The sequence below is a fragment of the Toxotes jaculatrix genome, chromosome 15 (genome assembly GCF_017976425.1).
Source record: "Toxotes jaculatrix isolate fToxJac2 chromosome 15, fToxJac2.pri, whole genome shotgun sequence".
NCBI lineage: Eukaryota > Metazoa > Chordata > Actinopteri > Toxotidae > Toxotes > Toxotes jaculatrix.
In genome coordinates, this window is record NC_054408.1 from 4,946,045 (window position 1) to 4,964,217 (window position 18,173).

At 39.2% G+C, this 18,173-nt stretch overlaps 1 protein-coding gene across 4 annotated transcripts in view; it reads right to left on the reverse strand.

Annotated features, from left to right (window-relative positions):
• Positions 1–15,111, reverse strand: part of neb (nebulin) — a 57,867-nt gene extending 42,756 nt beyond the window's left edge. For all 4 annotated transcript variants that reach the window (XM_041056919.1, XM_041056917.1, XM_041056918.1 and 1 more), the window contains exons 1-30: positions 15,022–15,111; positions 14,179–14,279; positions 13,775–13,864; positions 10,556–10,600; positions 9,632–9,739; positions 9,287–9,394; positions 8,854–8,958; positions 8,648–8,752; positions 8,422–8,526; positions 7,711–7,815; positions 7,058–7,162; positions 6,868–6,975; positions 6,338–6,454; positions 5,668–5,769; positions 5,466–5,573; positions 5,252–5,356; positions 5,040–5,138; positions 4,307–4,411; positions 4,073–4,180; positions 3,832–3,945; positions 3,339–3,536; positions 3,069–3,176; positions 2,857–2,955; positions 2,605–2,709; positions 2,222–2,329; positions 1,763–2,074; positions 1,425–1,631; positions 1,202–1,306; positions 980–1,087; positions 581–892 (exon numbers count right to left, since the gene is read on the reverse strand). In XM_041056919.1, the coding sequence (XP_040912853.1) occupies positions 581–892; positions 980–1,087; positions 1,202–1,306; positions 1,425–1,631; positions 1,763–2,074; positions 2,222–2,329; positions 2,605–2,709; positions 2,857–2,955; positions 3,069–3,176; positions 3,339–3,536; positions 3,832–3,945; positions 4,073–4,180; positions 4,307–4,411; positions 5,040–5,138; positions 5,252–5,356; positions 5,466–5,573; positions 5,668–5,769; positions 6,338–6,454; positions 6,868–6,975; positions 7,058–7,162; positions 7,711–7,815; positions 8,422–8,526; positions 8,648–8,752; positions 8,854–8,958; positions 9,287–9,394; positions 9,632–9,739; positions 10,556–10,600; positions 13,775–13,843 (3,483 nt within the window). In that variant the 5' untranslated portion in view covers positions 13,844–13,864; positions 14,179–14,279; positions 15,022–15,111. The remainder of the gene's footprint in view (positions 1–580; positions 893–979; positions 1,088–1,201; positions 1,307–1,424; positions 1,632–1,762; positions 2,075–2,221; positions 2,330–2,604; positions 2,710–2,856; positions 2,956–3,068; positions 3,177–3,338; positions 3,537–3,831; positions 3,946–4,072; positions 4,181–4,306; positions 4,412–5,039; positions 5,139–5,251; positions 5,357–5,465; positions 5,574–5,667; positions 5,770–6,337; positions 6,455–6,867; positions 6,976–7,057; positions 7,163–7,710; positions 7,816–8,421; positions 8,527–8,647; positions 8,753–8,853; positions 8,959–9,286; positions 9,395–9,631; positions 9,740–10,555; positions 10,601–13,774; positions 13,865–14,178; positions 14,280–15,021) is intronic.
• Between the last annotated feature and the right edge of the window lie 3,062 nt (positions 15,112–18,173).

Below are 18,173 nucleotides of genomic sequence, written 5' to 3' on the forward strand. Positions count from 1 at the left end.
TGCGGGCATTTAAAGAAGAAAAGATAGTATTTCAAAATTTGTATGAGATTTTACAGTGATCACAGTGCATTTTGCTTTGATACTGTGTATATAATACATTTACCTACACTACCAGTCAAAAGTTTAAGAACACCCCTATTTTTCCTTTTTTTTGTTGAAATTTAAGCAGTTCAAGTTCAGTGAATAACCTTGAATGGTAAAAAGGTAAGAGGTAAGCTACCCAAGGTAAATGAAAAAAAAAGTTTAGATCACCAAAAACTGAAAAATCATAAACATTTTATGGAAAACAGCACTTCACTGATTCTGACAAATTGTTGTTCGGACAAATGCTCCAATCAATGTACCATTACCATTGTAGAAAGAACACCACGAATGTGTTCAGCTGCTGGATGAGTTAAAAATTTTAGTTTAAATTTAGGATTTATGATTCCCTTTTTTTATGCTGAGACATTACACATGCAAATTGCAGTGACAACTGAAAAATGAAGGTGTTCAAAAACCTTAGACCGGTGGTGAATATATGCACCAATTATACTAGTATTACACCATGGTACCATCTAGCTGAAAAGTGAAATCATACATCGCTCTGAATCTCCATCATGTTGCGACACAGCTGCAGGTGCATGTTGTCAGGCAGAAGCATGAAGCTGTGAGGGATCTTCCTGTATCCAGCATAAGTCTGAACAGCAGAGGCCTGCTTGGCATGAGCCAAACTCAACATGTCCACTGGGGAGTGATACTTCAGCTTGGACTTGTGGTAGTCCTTCTTGTAGTTCTTGTCGCTCTGCAGCTTGGCCACCTCCATGTAGTGAACCAGCAGAGGATCGTCCTGGAGGCTGCGGAAGCCAACATGGTGGCCCTTTGCCTTCTCGTAAGCCAGCTTATACTTGTACTGTGTAAAAGGAAAATATTAGGTATTATGAATAACTGTACTAAATGCAGTAACATTTGTATCATTAATAGCATAAGTGCTACTTACATTACTGGCAATGTCTCTGGAAGATTTTGCTGCAATAATAGGAATAGCATCTTCCTTCATTTGATGTCCTTTGAGCAGATCTTGACGATGAGAATAGGTGTAATAATTCTAAATAAAAAGATCATCAGTGTTATGTTCCAGACAAAGCCACAATTTAATTTCCATATACATTTTATACAGGCAGAAAGGCTGGAAAATGTTAAATAGAAATCTGCAACTAACCTGGCTGATGTTGGCAGCATTGTACCTGGCTTGCATCAGTTCAGGGGCATCAGGAGGGAGATGGTAAGTATGCATGAACTTCTCTCCACTGGCCTTATAGTCTTTCTGTATAATTACATTGAAGAGACTGGTTTATGTCTATTCCGAAAAGGAATTCATAGATTAAAATAATATGATCTATTTGAGAGCAAATTAAGAACTTATTATGTTTCCTCCTCCTCACCGCATTCAGGATCTTGGCATTGGCCTTGGCCAGCTCCATGTTCATGGAGTCAGGAACACTGGTGAATTTGATGGTGTCAGGGTGTTGGCGGTACTTTTTCTCATTCAGAGCTGCAGCTGCTGCCTTGGCCTTTTCCACCTCCAGGGAACCAATGGGAACCCAGCCAATGCCCTTAACTGAGGTTTCATAATCCAGTTTATAGTTATACTGGAAAGTAAAACAGAGAAGTGGGAAATGCAAAGCATCAGACCTGTGAAAACACCATCTTTTAGCCAAGACATTAAGTATTTTTTTCAAAATTATGTTACAAATGCTCCATAAATGAAAATTAAACTCACATCACTGGAATTGTAGTTCATGTTGCGAGCAAGTTCTAGATTCATAGAGTCAGGCAGAAGACAGTAATTATGATGGTGCTGCTTGTAGCCAGCGAAGGTCTGCACTTTTGAGGCATGCTTGGCATGAGCCACGCTCATCATGTCCACTGGAGAGTGAAACTTCAGCTTGGCCTTGTGGTAGTCCTTCTTGTAGTTCTTGTCGCTCTGCAGCTTGGCCACCTCCATGTAGTGAACCAGCAGAGGATCATCCTGAAGGCTGCGGAAGCCAACATGGTGGCCTCTGGCCTTCTCGTAAGCCTTTTTATATTGGACCTAGAAGTGAAAGGGCAAGTAGCATCTCTATTTAATTTGAATGATTATTTAATGCTACTAGACGTACAGTACGTCTGGTACAAGGCAAGTTAAAATGGAATTTGACCATGACGCTGAGAAGTTGGCTCAGTCTCTCAGAAAACTTACATCGCTGGCAGCATGTCTGGCAGCTTTGGCAGCGACAACAGAGATAGCATCGGGCTTCATGTCATAACCTTTAGCAATCAGCTCCTGCCAGGCCATCTTGTAGTAGTTCTGAAATGACAGATTACAGGTATAAACAACAACACGAGATACGAGCACTGAATATTTTAGGAATATGGACCCACTTCATATTAAAACACACTTTTGCACCTACAGTATATGTCAGTGCATGCACAGCCATATACAGTATCTTTATATATGTAAAATAGCATATTACTCATTTAAATGTACCCAAAACGACTGCTTCAAAAGTGGGCTTTGAGAAGATATTTCATGTGTTTCATGTAGTTCCAAATATGTGATCTTTCAGTGTTTGTATGTATCACCTTGCTGATGTTGTAGGCATTGCACTTAGCCTGGAGAAACTCAGGGACATCAGGAGGCAGAGAGTACTTCTGATGAACCTCCTCAAGACCCTTCTTGTAGAACAGCTGTAAGGAAAAATGGCAATAAAGACAGAAGTCACATGTGCTGGATTTAGATCAAAGTACAGATGAAAACAATCTTAGATTTGATCTAAGAAAAGAAGTGCAGAGCTCTCTCTGCAGAATTAATAGTGAGACTAACGATAGACTCACATCACTCCTCTGAAGCTGGTTGACTTTGGCCTGCATCATGACGGGGTGGTCGTCAATCGATGTGAAGGGGATTGTGTCTGGGTGTTGTCTGTATTTTTTCTGTAAGAAACATGGAAATTAACCATAAAATGTGTTTTTTCTACTGTGAAAAGGGCATTTGTAAAGAGGGGGGAAGTGTAAAGAGGGAAAGAGCAATACTGTTGCACACATACCTCATTAAGGATCTCAGCCGCTTTCTTAGCCTTCTCCACCTCCATGGAGCCAAAGGTGACCCATGGGCTACCCTTAGTATAGTTGTTGTAGTCAGACTTGTACTCATTCTGTGATGCAGAAAAACAAACAAACAAACAAACAAATAAACAAAAATAGATGGTGTCAATGAATATGTAATTAAGTATATTACATATATAATTTTGACAATATGATTAAAACAAAAAACAAATTGTCAGTAATAAGAGCTTGTGAAGTCTGTCTTTACTTACATCACTCTGGATGATGTTGGCTTTCTTGGCCAGGTCCAACAGCACACTGTCATAGGGCAGGTAATAGTTGCTACTGATGCTCCTATACCCAGCCATGCTGGCAATTGCCTGGGATTTCTTAGCCAGGGTGACTGATATCATATCCAGTGGTGTATGGTACTTGGTCTTTATCTTTTCATAGTCCTTTTTATATTCACGCTGTAGAGATAGGTAGGTAAGTACATAAAGATTTATTTATATAGCACAAAAATACAAGCAACAAAGGGCTTCACATTAAAACCATTGCATGTGCATGATAGCAACAACAAGGTTATAGTTACAAAATAGAATAGCACAGAGTATACAAAACAGAAATGGCAACATTCATCTTTAAATGACTTTTTAGAAGTTTTGAAAAAGAGACTGTTCAAGAATGCCATGGTAGCTCAGCACTAATAAATTAATATTACACAAAACGTAAGTAATTTAGTCTTAAGCCAAGCCAGTGACTTACATCACTCTGGATTTTGGCCACGTGAACGGAGTGCAGGATCTTGGGATCGTCATTAATGCTGAGGGCTCCAACCATTTGCCCCTTGTTCTTCTCATACTCCTTTTTATATTTAACCTGTGAAGAACAAAAGGTTATCAATAACTAGATTAATAAAAAGGTACTCTGACAAACTGAGTACTAAACGTATCTGAAAACAAATCAAGCAAGCGAAGCATAATGGCTGATACTGTAGCATACTTACATCACTGGCAATGTTCGTGTGAGCACGGGCAGCAAGGATCGAGATGGCATCGCCCTTCACCTCAAACTTTTTCGCTTTAGATCTCTCCCAATCGTACTTATAACAGTTCTGCAAAGAGGAAGTCATGCCATTCAGGAAATTAGAAATTTACATCCAGTTTAAGCTGACAGCATCTCAGTTTCTGTGATCTCTAGAAATTAAGTGCAGAGCATTTACAAATGAACAGTTACTTACATCACTGAGGTTAAAAGCGTTAACTCTGGATTGGATGAAGAAAGGATAGTCTGGGGGCAGACTACACTTGAACTTTGTTTCCTCATACTTTGCCTTGTAGTTCAGCTGTAAAAAACAAAACAAAACAAAATGATAGAATTGTTTTTTATTAAAAAAAAAGACTCTTGATTTCCTTTTCTATTCATGAGGTATTACATATTGTACAAGTACAGTAATTTAAAGACAAGACAGAAGTTAAGGTAAGGTGTTATTTGATTTTCTGTCACTGGAGGGCAGCTTTGTACTAGCTGAGCTCTATCTGAGACATATTGACTGTCCCTTTCCCTTCCTCCCCGGCCCCTCTCTGATCACAGGGTTTATTCTGGGCCAAGTGAACGCTTGTTGCTATTTATACTACAGAGAGATGGCTCTCCAGTTTCCATGGTGCCCACAGAAAGACAGCTGGGCTATGTGGATGATTGGGCACATTTTAAGGTGATCTGCATATCTGGGAGAATTTGATCTAGAGCATTATCTGATGATTGGAGCAATTCCAGTCAATACATGGACAATATAAAAATAATTAGGTGTACAACAACCTTATATGGCCAAAATAGTAACTAATAAGTAATATTAAATCACCTTGCAATGATAACCCAAAGCAAGTTTGTGAGATATAGCTTACTCAAACAATTTCAATAGTAATGCATTTTGTATCAGTACTAAGAGGAAGTGTTCCATATATGGTACATACGTCACTCAGCTGTTTGGCGTTGATGGCGGCTTGAACCAGAACTGGCGAATCATCCACTTGTGTAAATTTCACTGTGTCTGGATGTTGCCGGTAAACTTTCTGCAAATCGTAAGACAAGAAATATTTGTGACATACATATAAGCACACTAAAAGAAGAGTATTGTGAATCTGCTTAACCACAAAGAAGTATTTTATTAACCAAGACTACTCACATCATTACACTGGTGAAGCTTCTTCCCAGCTTCATATTCAGGTGTTATTGTTTGAGGGAAGAAGCATCTCGTTTTGATGTCTTCATAATCAGCTTTATACATTTGCTGCAAGATAAAATATGGTAATTGTGAGGAAAGATTTAATGAGGTATTTAATTCTTGCAGGAGTGATTTCATTTAGAAAAATGGAAAGGAAAATGCCGTAATTTTTTACCTCACTCTTCATTTCCTCAACTTTCTGGCAGTGAAGCATATAGAGATCTTCATAGCTGCCAATGTAGTGGCCCTTGACCTCATTGTCATACTTATCTTTGTAACGTGTCTAAAAACGGAAATCAAAATATGTACATTTTTTAAAAAGGAAATAAAGAAAATTATATGATTGACGTGAAAAAAAGAAAGTCTGCTATTCTTACATCAGTGAACTGCTTAAGTACGGAGTCCATCTTAAACTTGGGCGTGTCACAGTAGTTGATGCTGAAACCCCTGGATTTCTCATAGCTGGCCTTATATACTTTCTGCAAAGAATATAAAAAAACAAATTATGAGGAGAAAAATCCCAAATAAATCTTAGTCAATCACTCAAATAAGCAAACAATCAAACATACATGGACAGCTAAACAAATCATTTCTCCTTTTAGTACACAACTGCAAATTATTTTGCTAATTGCAAAAAATATGGCAGCAAGACTGGCAACTTGATTCAATTAAATCTTTTTTGGCATCAACTGACTCACTGTATACAAGAGAGTACTGTAAGTGACCACAAAAATTACAATCCACTTAAAGGAGATTTGTGTTAGCATCTATATAACACCCACAACCACGGCAACCACTTAAGCAGTCACCTCATTTTTTTAGTTAACAATCCAACAGGCCTAACAGCAGCAACTGTCAAATTCAAGTAAGCACCATCTTTGTCTAAACATACATGAAGACCAGTGAGGATACACTGTTAAAGTATAACTGCACTGTATTGCTGCGCTATTTTAGCATTTGTTTTGCACCAAAATATTATCTATCGTCTTTAATAAAACCAGCTGCAACTGAAAATCCCTGTCTACATAGTGGTCTTCAGACACTTACATCACTGAGGATGGTGCCAGCATATCTGAGCTGTCTGAGGAGAGGATTCTCAGTGGCGGGGAGCGTATTGTAGTCACACTGTGCTTTTGTCTTCTCGTATTCCTTCTTGTATTGGACCTAAAGACAGAATTGTGGAGATTAGTGTGAGTAAGAAGAGAACAAAGTGTGTTGATCAGGTGGTTCACATGGTTGATAAACCCAGAATTATATATGTTTACATCGTGTGTGTGAATGTGTGGGTGGCTATGAGCTGTACAGTAGCTTTTGATATGTTATTAATGGGAACTGGTCAAATTACACACTGAATTTGTGCAGTGACTGTGAACCAAATGTAGATCCCTCAATCATGCAGTGAGTGCGTGGGGACAAACCAGCGTGTGTCCCTGTGTCAGAGTAGACTCGCTGTGTTGACTCACACTCTACTCTGAGACAAGGGTCAACTCGCTGTCGTGTCTTCCACATGAGACAGTACCTATAAAAATACTCTGATACCTTTGTGTGTGTGTGTGTGTGTGTTTGTGTGGACTTACCTCACTAGCAGCAATGCGAGCCTTTTTGTTTGTATCGTAAACCGGCGTGTTTGTTTGCATGAAATAAATTTGGTCTTTTGTATCCTCATAATGTTGCGTGTATTTTCTCTGTGAAGAAATGGAATTGACAGTTAGACAGAAGAATAACAACATAATACTATTCTGAAAATCCTGTTCCGTTTCCTCTTACACTGCTGAGGTTGTCCATCGCCACCCTGGCAATGGCCACGTCGAAGTAGGGAGTCTCACACCATTGACCCTTCACATTTTTATTGTAATCTTCCTTGTACTTAAGCTGTGGGGTACAAATAACAATTAACATTAGAAGAAATATTTGGAAATAGAAAGATTTTGCAGTAGAGGAACATATAGAGGATATATGAGTAATGCTAACATATTATTTTCATGACCTTTGATAAAACACTTTGGGAATGACTGTAATCTCTGCAGTTTAAACCTAGTGTTACCTAGTTACCTCTCCCTTCCTCTTCCCTCCCTCTCCAGCTTAGTGTGGTCAGAGGGCAGATGGCCAGTTATCCCTAACAGTGGCAAGTGAGCCTCTAAAATATAATATTTCTGAGAATCACTGACATTCATTACTCTCCTGTGCCGATTTGTCATTGAGATGACTTGGCCTGAACCTAACCAACCCCCTTTAACACATTCAGATTATTTGTAACAATGGACAAAGCATTACTTGGGTTTAATTCTCTAACTAATGTATGAGTAAAACTTACTGGAAGCAATTCATCACTTTATCTACCTTTATCTTCTTGTGTTTCTTATATTTGTTTTACACTTGAACAATGTGTTTGACAGCCAGTATAAAATTGTTCTGCTTACATCACTGCGCTGATGGGCCACTTTCTTGGCCAGCTCCACTTCAGGAGGATCAGGCAAGGAGGTGTACTTGGCCTTGCGCTCATCGTGACCCTTCTTGTAGTGGATCTGAGGGAGAAGGCAGCAGGAGTTGAAATTTACTGAGGTGGTTAATTCTTTGACATCAATAGTTGACCTTAGTGCACAGTCTGCCTGACACAGATCGTATCTACATTGACTGGTGACTTCCCCATGTCAGCAGAATAGGCTAAACACAACAGTGTTCAGAAAGAAGGAGAGGCACAAATGGCCATTTTAATTTCCTGCACTGTGAACGGAAAAGGCGACATATGATATATTTGACTCAGCACAAACAAACGGACCCTGAAAAAAAAAAAAAGAAAGAAACATATAGATGGCAGAGAAAATGTGCTCGACTGTGTGACTGGTGCTGAATTGCAATATGCTGGCAAAGTCAATGTAATACGTGAACTGCTCAAGTGAATTAAGAAACAAAACACAATCATGGCTGAGGTAGATAAAATCTCTTGGGGGTAAGATTCCATTATCTTGCTATATGTAATCACATTTTATATATCAATATGCCATATTGTAATGTATATTTCTTGGAAATAACCAGCTGAAAATGTCTACGTTCAGTTAAAGAACCATTTCCTTTAATTCAAATACTGCAATCTAGGTGAAAATTGGGTTTAGATACTAAATTCAGCTTACATCACTGAGGACCTCCTGAGCCTTGGCCACCCTGCGCAGCTCTGGGCTGTCACTGTAAGGGTAGTACAGGACCTTATCTTCATCCCAGGCCTCCGTGTAAAGTTTCTGAACAAGGTGCAAGGTCGTGATTTAGTCCACAGATACGAAACATTTAAGCAGATACTCATTTTGTTTAATCATACAATGAGATGTTATTCTAAGATCAGCAGAAATAAATTGTGCTTACTTTGCTGTAGTTTGCAGCATTCTTCACAGCCAGAACCAGCTCAGGAGCATCAGGGGGCAGCAGGTACCTGTCCTTAGTCTCATCCCACTTCTGTCTGTACAGAACCTAGAAGAGATAAGCAACAGCAATGGTGTTCAACAATCACAATTAAACTGTTAAATTAATTTTAAAAGCTTTGTACATTGTTATAAGCTGAGGTAACTCACCTTGCTGATCAGTTCAGACACACGCTTGACATGGGCGATCTCCTTGGCCTCACCATCGTACAAACTTGTTGTCCGAGCCTTATTTCCCTCCATGCGGTATTTAACCTGATGATGATACATGTAATTTGTTATTATTCATGACTAGAGCAAGATGAAATCAAGCTTGGGGAATTCAGTTTTATTTCTTTATCTTCATTTTTTTAAATATACCTTTATATACCAAAAAGAGAAAATCATTAGGAATTTGTTCATCACCTCTGCTCCACATTCTTACCACAGCCTTCATAGTCTATTGCTGGCTACAGAATTGTTAGTTTAAATAATTTCACAAAAGGGATTCAAACCAGAAATCTTCCATAACTTTCCAACCCTCATTACTAAACTTTAAACAGCAAAATCTGGTTGACAGTTTAACCACAGCTTTCAGTGGTACCTCGCTAAGCTGCTCCTGGGCCTTCCTGATGCGAATCAGCTCAGGGGTTTCAGTGGTGATGGCAGGAGGATTGCCTCTGGACATGTCATAAGCCTGCCGGTACTTGTTCTGTAGAGCAATCATTGAATTGAGCATAACAGTCATGATATACACTGCAAACACTAAAAAGAGCTTGATGAAATAAAGGTAAAACTTAACTACAGTAAACCACAAAAATATTAAAATGGGGAATTTTCTGATTTTTTAAAAATACTTAATTTCCACAAAAATATACTGCTAAAGCATAGAAACTGGGAACTATAGTTAGGGATTGATTTTGACCCACAACCCAAACTTGTTTCTTACGTGGCTGAACTGCTCCAGCATCTTCTGGCTGTGGGCCAGGTATGGAGTCATGAACTTGGAAGTATCCACCTTGACCTTCTTCCTAACTTTCCTGGTGGGCAAGCCAGACTGGGGGACAACAGAGGGAAATACAATTAATTATCCAACTAATAAAAGGGTCTAGGTTCCTTCATTACAGATACTGACAAGGAAGTAAAACTACATCCACTTACAGGGCAGTCATCAAAGAAGGACTCAGTGATAATTTAACAAAACAGATTATTAAAGGTATATTGTAATTGTACTGCATATTTGCTGATTAAATAATGACCTAAATCTGTCAAAGTGAGGAGAAACCTTACCAAATTGATTTCAATTTGTGTGAGTCTGCAGTAATCAAGTCGAGACATAAAGGGATATGAATAAAGCAATAACATATTCTATGTGGAAGTCGGTGACTTAGTATAATGGCATTATTATGTACTAAGGTAATGCCAGATGAAGTGTGACTGAAGAACAGACAAAACCAAGGAAAAGCAAAAGAGGAGAGCTGGATACACAGTTACACCTACAGCATCTATGAGCGCATTGCGCTGCATGCAATGTCAGGATGAGCAACATGTTCACATGAGGGTTACAGTATCTCATCTGTTGGGCAGTGAAGCCCCAGTTAACCAAACTGCTAGAAGCCATTAACTGCCCAAAAAGCAGCCATAAAAAAAATCAATTGTAAATTGCTGAGAAACAGTTAAATGGTCATGCAGAGTTTAAAGGCTTTAGCATAAAAACCTCCAAAGCCCAAAGACACTATCCCTTAAATGAAATAATCAGATAGCAGAATATCCATACAGACATGCAGACAAGAACGGGGATGCACCATTGCCAAGACAGGGGAGGGTATCCTGCACTGTTTGAACTGTTTTCCCTTGGGAGGAGGTGCTTTACCTGAAAGGACTGAGTCTTGTGCTCAGTGACAGTCGTCGTTGTAATCTGCTCAACATATTACAAATATAGGACACACTCTGGGGTTTCAAAACTGCCAGAACAAGTAATGGGAGAAACAGCACAGTACTTCTGTTGGATTGAGGGTGATGTTTCCACAGCTCTGGTGCTCTTTAGTTACTGCAATTGACACTTCTAGTATCACAAGTAGGAAATGACTCTACACTGCATCATATTAGTCTCTGTTCTGTCAAATGCCCCTGAACAGTCAAACAGGATTTTTGTTTTAACCTGCAGTAAATGGATTCCTTCTCTGTTCAAACAGTGTCACTGAAAGAACTGAAAGAAAGGTTAAATCCTCAGAGGTAAATATTCTGTAACTGTGACTGTAGTCTAATTAAGCCTGTACTCCCCAGGGGAAAGAGAAGCATTAATATCCTCTGTGTTATGTGAGCCTGACCACTATAAATCTTTGCTCCTCTGACCAAGTCTATAAACACCAGGCACTCACATGACGATAATTCTATTCTTATTTGTCATTTCATTGTTCCTGTTATCAGTTGCTACAGCACAGGAGACAAACAGTTTACACAGCTTGATAATCTCTACGTCTGTTCAACCACAGCACTCTTGGGATTAAAGGATTGCCTCACCCAAATTACAAAAAAACATATTTTCTCACTTGCCTGTAGTAATATCTAGCCACTCTAGAGAGTTTTGGTTTTACGTTAAGACATTTCAACACATCTGTTTTCTTCCTTCACTCCAATACAGTGGAAGTGAATGGGATTTCATTTGTAATGTTCACAATATTGATGAATGACATTCGAAAAAATTCAAGAGCACACTGAATGTCAAGAAATAATGTCCTTGCTACTTTTGATAATCCACAGAACAAACTGTTTTTCTTAGGAACTACTTTCTTCCAAAGAAAAAGTCCCATAAAAAAATAGTTGACAGCTGTTTGTGAGCATTATCCAGAGGAACAGTTTCTGGGAAGAGATGTTGTTGTTGAATATTTTAAATGACACTCATCAAAGCTGTGGGTACCACAAATTAAATCCCTCTCATCTTCATTGTACTGAAGCGGTCGGAGAATTTTTTTTTATAATTTTGGAAAAAGCATCTGTTTATGGGGAAACGTTCCTTTCTAGTCAAGCACCTCAGGCTACAGTGACTGACAGTATTCTCACACATAGTGTACTGTTCCATGAATAGCACTCTAACTTGCTGCCTGTCTGAATTACACTTTCCTCTACTTGGGCAATATCAGTGAAACATTTACAGTCACATAAGGCGGAACATTAGGAGCCATTTAGCTTTGGAAGCTAACCAGTGATCCCTCATATCTACCAGAAATCTAGGAATAACCAGAGCTGAGAGAAAAAACATCTCAATCATTTTGATAAACATTTGTAAGAGGCTTCATTATCTGAATCTATCAGACAGGAGAGAACCATAGGTGTAGATTAAGCACTCTGTTACACATCCCTACAGAGCAATTCAAAAACAACCTCTCTCTAACATCCTCAAAGTTTTTCCATGCATCCTCCTCTCCTAAGCAAATTAGTAGCACTGTAACGTTAACATGTTCGGAATGTGATTTACAGCACAGTGACTCGTCTCACTTGCCCTTCTCTCTCTCTCTCTCTCTCTCTCTCTCTCTCTCTCTCTCTACTCCATCTCTCTGCCAATGTGCCATAGATGTCCACTTCTAAATTTGTCTGAATGCCAGACAGAGAACTCTACACTCCAGCCCTTAACGACCTGAGGAGTTAAGTCATTTTTTGAGTTAACATGAAGAAAAATTATCAAATAAATAAATTAGTTAAAAAGAAAAACAAAAAAACAACTTATGAACAACTAAACCCATCATGAACTAAGTCTTCCGAAAGTATGGTGTGTTCTCAACTATTTGCATATTTTCATATCTGACCTGAACAGCACTATGTTTCTCCCCATTCTGTAGAATAAATAAGAAGCCATCTTACTATTTCCTAAAAACAATGCAACATTTCTCCACAGTGTAGATGAAAGTGCTAGTGAAACCAGAGTGTATAGGTTTTGTGGATATCCATCTGTCCCGCCTCCCAAATGATTTACATCTTTGCAGTAAAGATGGTAAATCAATTCAAAACAGCTGATATGTTATACGGGAATTAAATGATAACAACTGATCGATGGGTATGTTCAGGTAATACATCATTCAGAATCCCCTATAAGATATCAGCAATAGAAAGTATGAATAAATACAAGGCTCGCTTTAATCCTATTTCACTAGGAAATAAGGGATTAAGCTGTTGGCCTTCTGTTTTCACTCTTCCATTGGACACTGATACGGAGAGATTCAAGAACACAACAATTCATACACAAAATGGACACTAAATGCTGCATAAAAACATCTTAAAATCTAGGGAATATGAGGTTTAATCAAATAGTCCGGAGCCAAATATTACTGGAGACTGGTGATGAACAACAAACTATTTAACTGGTGGGAAATCTGAGGCAAAAGACAAAATGGTAACTTCCAGAAACTAGCACACCACACCCCCAAATTGTTTGTAATCCAATCTTGCACCATCTATCCGACACAGGAAGGACGGCATCATAATTTGGGTACCATTATAGCATTCCAAAATTTGTTGATCAATAGGTTGGATATGTTGGGGGATAGCTGCTGCAAAAATATGCTTTAATGCTGAAAATTCATCTTCAGAAATCCATGGATATAAATGACCTTATCTTGTGCATTTCTGCAGTTGTGTAACGATTACGTCACTAGACTCCATTTTTAATGTTGTGGGGCTGTCCGCCATAGAGCAAGGGCTCAGGTAAAAGTACCTGTACTGATAAAATATCCTCTCTTCAATTTTAAATAGCTTTGATTTATAGTTGGCTGTTAAGACCAGTCCAGGACTTAAAACCCATCAGAAGGTGTCTGCCTGAAACAGGATCCACCCGCAGACACGGATGACCGGTTCCATGAATTGCTGACTGGAGGGGGTATCGTCACTAACTTAACTATTCATAGGGCCTGCCTCTGGACCTGCAGATCCTCCAGTAGATACAGTAACTTCAATCTACTGAAATCACATCACAGGTTTTAATTATATTTAAGCTGGAAACAACAAAAACTAATTAAGTACAGCAGAGAAAGTAAAGAAAAACAGTTTTGCATTTTACTGTCAGTGTTCAAAACCCGTTGGGAAGACGTCCACTTACCTCATCCACAATTTCCTCCTCCTCAAACTCCTCCTCAAACTCCTCATATTCCTCCACAATTTCCGTCATTTTGGGACGGTTTTAGAGGCTCTACAGAAAAACACAGATGACATTTTGAGGCATTCGTTTAAACTCTGAATGAACAAGGTCTGGCCTCATAAGCACATGTAAATGGGAAGTTAACCTTAATGCTCTATCAGTGGCACCAAATTACAATTTCAAGCTGCACATTCTGGGGCTTAGACAAGAGACCAAAGGACAACTGCACCAGGGATATTTTAGGATGCTGCCAGCCATCCCCCTTTGAACAAACTTATTCAAAAAGTGGAATATTAAACAGCAAACACATGCTATAAACAGTATAACACCAACATACTGATGTTAAACCAATGTGCATGCCATACCAGTGAAAGATTCCCGCAGTGTTTCCTGATAGTAAGGTGGCCTCACTTGCCATCCACTAGGGCCTCAAACTGATAGTCCGACTTTGTGATTTGCCCCAACCCTACACAAAGTAACACAAATATGTGAAACACCTCGCAAACTGTGCTACAACTGTAAAATCATTAATCACACAGGGAGAATGGCAGATTAGGAAGGTGGGACACTGAGTGCATTATAACAGCCTTTGAATGTGAGACAGCCACCCCTCCTCCTTCACTTGCCACAACACAGCTCAAAGAACTGTGCCTCCTGGCTGAAGGCTGGCGACAGCTGCCCAACAGTGCTTCAGCTATTTGACATGTAAGCTAATGCCACAGCCTGATTGGTTGACTCTGTTTAGCAAATGGAGATGCAATGCCTTCTGAGGCTGCAGGTTAAATATAGGGCGGCATACTAACTACCTTTTTTTAGCACTTGATTGCTCTGTCTTTACATTAAAATTAATTTAAAATGTTTGCTGTCAAACAACAAAAGAAATAGGTGGAGCAGTTGAGGTAGAAGGACAAAACAGCCAGGAAGGTGCTGAGATTTTGAAAAGAAGAAAGAATGGCCAGAACGCTGCTGTAATTTCAGATACATCCAAAGGTAGGCCTGGGTTGATCTTGCTTGAGCGTTGCAGATCTGAATTGTTCTGTTACTCCTTCAATGAGTGGCAGAGCCTTCACAGTCCTTATTCCTCAATCAGCTGTTTTCCTGGATCCAGAGGGCAGCAGAGGATGGAAGTGACGGACGTCCAAGCAGATGGAAAGCCATGCAGGGTGTAAAAAATATATTTTGTGCTTTTTCTCCTTTTCTTTGCTTACCAGTTATTTTAAAGTTTAATGGTCTCCCAAGCCGCCAAAGCCTCCCCAGCTTCCCTCCAGAGAAACGCTGGGCGACAGCACACAGCTGCGGTTTCTACCCAGGTTATCATGTGGTCGCCGCAGCCAATCACAGGGCAGCACTCTCAGGTTTCAAAATCTAAATATACCTAAGTGATCCTTTCAGAAAAGAACACCTGTTGAGGCTAATGCATCAGCGGTACAGTTATGAGGAAGGCAGTGGGGCATGCATGGTGGGGGTCTCAAGAAAACAAAAGTCAACCCCAGCTACACCAGTACCACCCTGTGTCAGTGGGTATACGTTGGTTGTGATGTTGACAAATGCAACTGTAAAACGTTTGGAAGTAGGTCTGACCGTTCGTAAGAATATGAGTTTGAGTTTGTGAGGAGACGGCTGGCTGAAGGCCTGGCAGGGCTGTCAGTGCCAGATCTGTTGAGGTCATCTGTTAGCTGACCCTGAGCTAGCCTGATCCTGTCAAGAATCAGGTCAACATCAAACTGAAGACCTGTGAGACAGAAAAAGAGAAACAAGTACACGCCCCAATACATAAAAACCACACACAGAAAACTACTCAACAAATGTGACTGTCTGAAACAACAGCCTGATAAATCACCAACGCCCCTTTGGATTAAGGATAAAGCCTGTAAATTAATAATACCATCCTGGGAGAGTTTTGACATTTGTTTAGAATGGAGAAAGGATTGGAAAGGTTGGAAAGGATTCTTGTATGTGAAAACAGTATTTCTGTCATTAGTAGGCCATCTGTAGAGGCAATCCTACACACACACTTATACATATATGTATTCACTTCAGGTCAAAAAATAGATGGCGGAAATTCCATTTAACCTCTCATAGGACATAGTGACTGATACCCAGGTCAAACATAAAAGAAAACAGAAAAATTTCACATTTTCAAAGTGACAGAGGAGACTACGACGCAAGTTTCACATGATCTGAGTGCAAAAAAACGACTGAGATTTAAAAATACATCAAAAACTATTTCCAGATAACATACAGCATACAGCTGAGGTCCAGTGGCAGCAATGAAAAACTCTAACAGCAATTTAGGACTGAAATTAAGATGTAACTCTGAACATGTAGTTCTGCAGACACAGGATGTAGGACAAAGAATGAAAGATGTGCCATAAGTACGATTTCCCCTCTATGTACCTCTGTCTCTCTGGTATGACATATCTTTACTCTCACTCTTTGTGCCAGAAGCAGGGTGCTACCCGGGGACCAAGATGGACAGCAGCAGCTGAATGCGTCTCTCTCTCCCTCTGGAAAGTGGAAATGGCCCTCCACTCTGTGATGCACTGGATGACTGGTCCTCATTAGCAACATCACTAATGATGTTGCTAATCTTATCTCATCTAATCTGCAAAACTGAAGAAGTACTCGTGTTTTAAAGGGTGCGTTAACCTAAATTACAAAATATGATTATTAAAAAAATAATAATAATATTTTCTCCTTCTCTCCAAGGTGGTATCTACCCATGCCAATAGTTTTTTTTTTTACTTTAATGACAGTATTTTAATATATTTACAAAAACGCAACAAGTCACACTTTCCAGGACAGAAGAAGAACGTCCTAGACTCTCTACACAGTACAACAGTCTTTATCAAGACAGAGACAGGCATTTGATGTCTAACATTAAGGTTTTAATTTTATGTGTTTCAGGTTTTGGGTTATCCAACCTGTGAAAATAGAGGCTAATAATATTTTGTTTCTGGTAGGTGGTAGCACTAAATAAAATAAAATAAAATAAAATAAAATAAAATAAAATAAAATAAAATAAAATAAAATAAAATAAAATAAAAATAGTAAATTAAAAAAGAAAATTAAAACTACATAGCTAGATGCCATGTTAAATAGGTGGAAAAGATTTTTTAGGCTATGGGAACATTTGGTGCATTGTATTTCAAGTTCAGACAGGGTATTACAGACGTTTAATGATTCTAGCAGTCAAACGAATGACTTCCCAATGCCAAGGACACCCAGGGACGGGGCTACATGATGCTTAGTCACTGGAAAATATGACAGATGACCAGTGAGACCACAACACAACAGCTGCAGGAAAGACAACCACAACATAAACACTGCCAACTGTCAATTTTAGCCCAGTGACAACAAACAACAAATTCTATTGAGGTAAGAGCCTTAAAACAAGACCAGTTCATCAGTCAAAAAAAAACTTTGTAAGAACAGGATCGGTTGTTGTTTACGCTTTGGTAGATTTCTGTAGTATTACATATACCTTAATTGCCTGAACATAAATTAGACTCGTACAAATAGCATGTCAAACAAAAGCAAGTCACATCCTGGGGGTGATTATAGTGTCTGACCACATCACTGACACATTACTCAAAATAACCTGCAGACACACAGGTCTCCTGTACTGCGTCGAGAACTGGAGTTAAATGGACACAAAATGTACAGTGATTCAATGAAATGCTATAAACATGAACCTGCTGTATCACTGGGTATTATTTGCGTTTGACTTACCTGCTTCAGTACCTGAAAAGTTTCCTCACACTGAAAAAAAAATAAGAGAATCAACAGATAGATTAACATATGAAAGAGTTTGACTGATAGTTTTTCACAAGCGTGAAAAGCCCAACATCATCAGACCAACTTCACCACTGTGTGCGCAGTACGAACAGTGACATATTAGACGTACCTGTATGAAAATGGGTGTCAGTGACTGCACAACTATATTTAAATAGGTGGGAGAAAAAGGCAAGAATGAACAATATTTGACAAAAAAAAAAAAAAAAATCTGGCACAAGATCCAATTATTTCTGGAGCTTTCAGACACGGTCTTTTTCTCATTATCGGAGGCAGTTTGCTCAGTTGCCCTGGTGAGAACATGATTTTCACACAGTAGGATTTTACTAAAATATCAAGAGTTGGTGTTCATTAACTGACCATTAACCACCTTTGTCACCAAGGGTTAAATTTTCCCTTAAAGCAACATTAGCCAATTCAAGACTGAAACACATAGTAACTGTACCATAAAACCAAAACTATGGGCTGAAAGAGATTAAAAAGCCCCGGAGAAGCAGCCCTGCAGAGTTGGCCGGTAATTCTCTGTGGGCTTGTTACTTTAGGTGCACATTACACACACGTCATA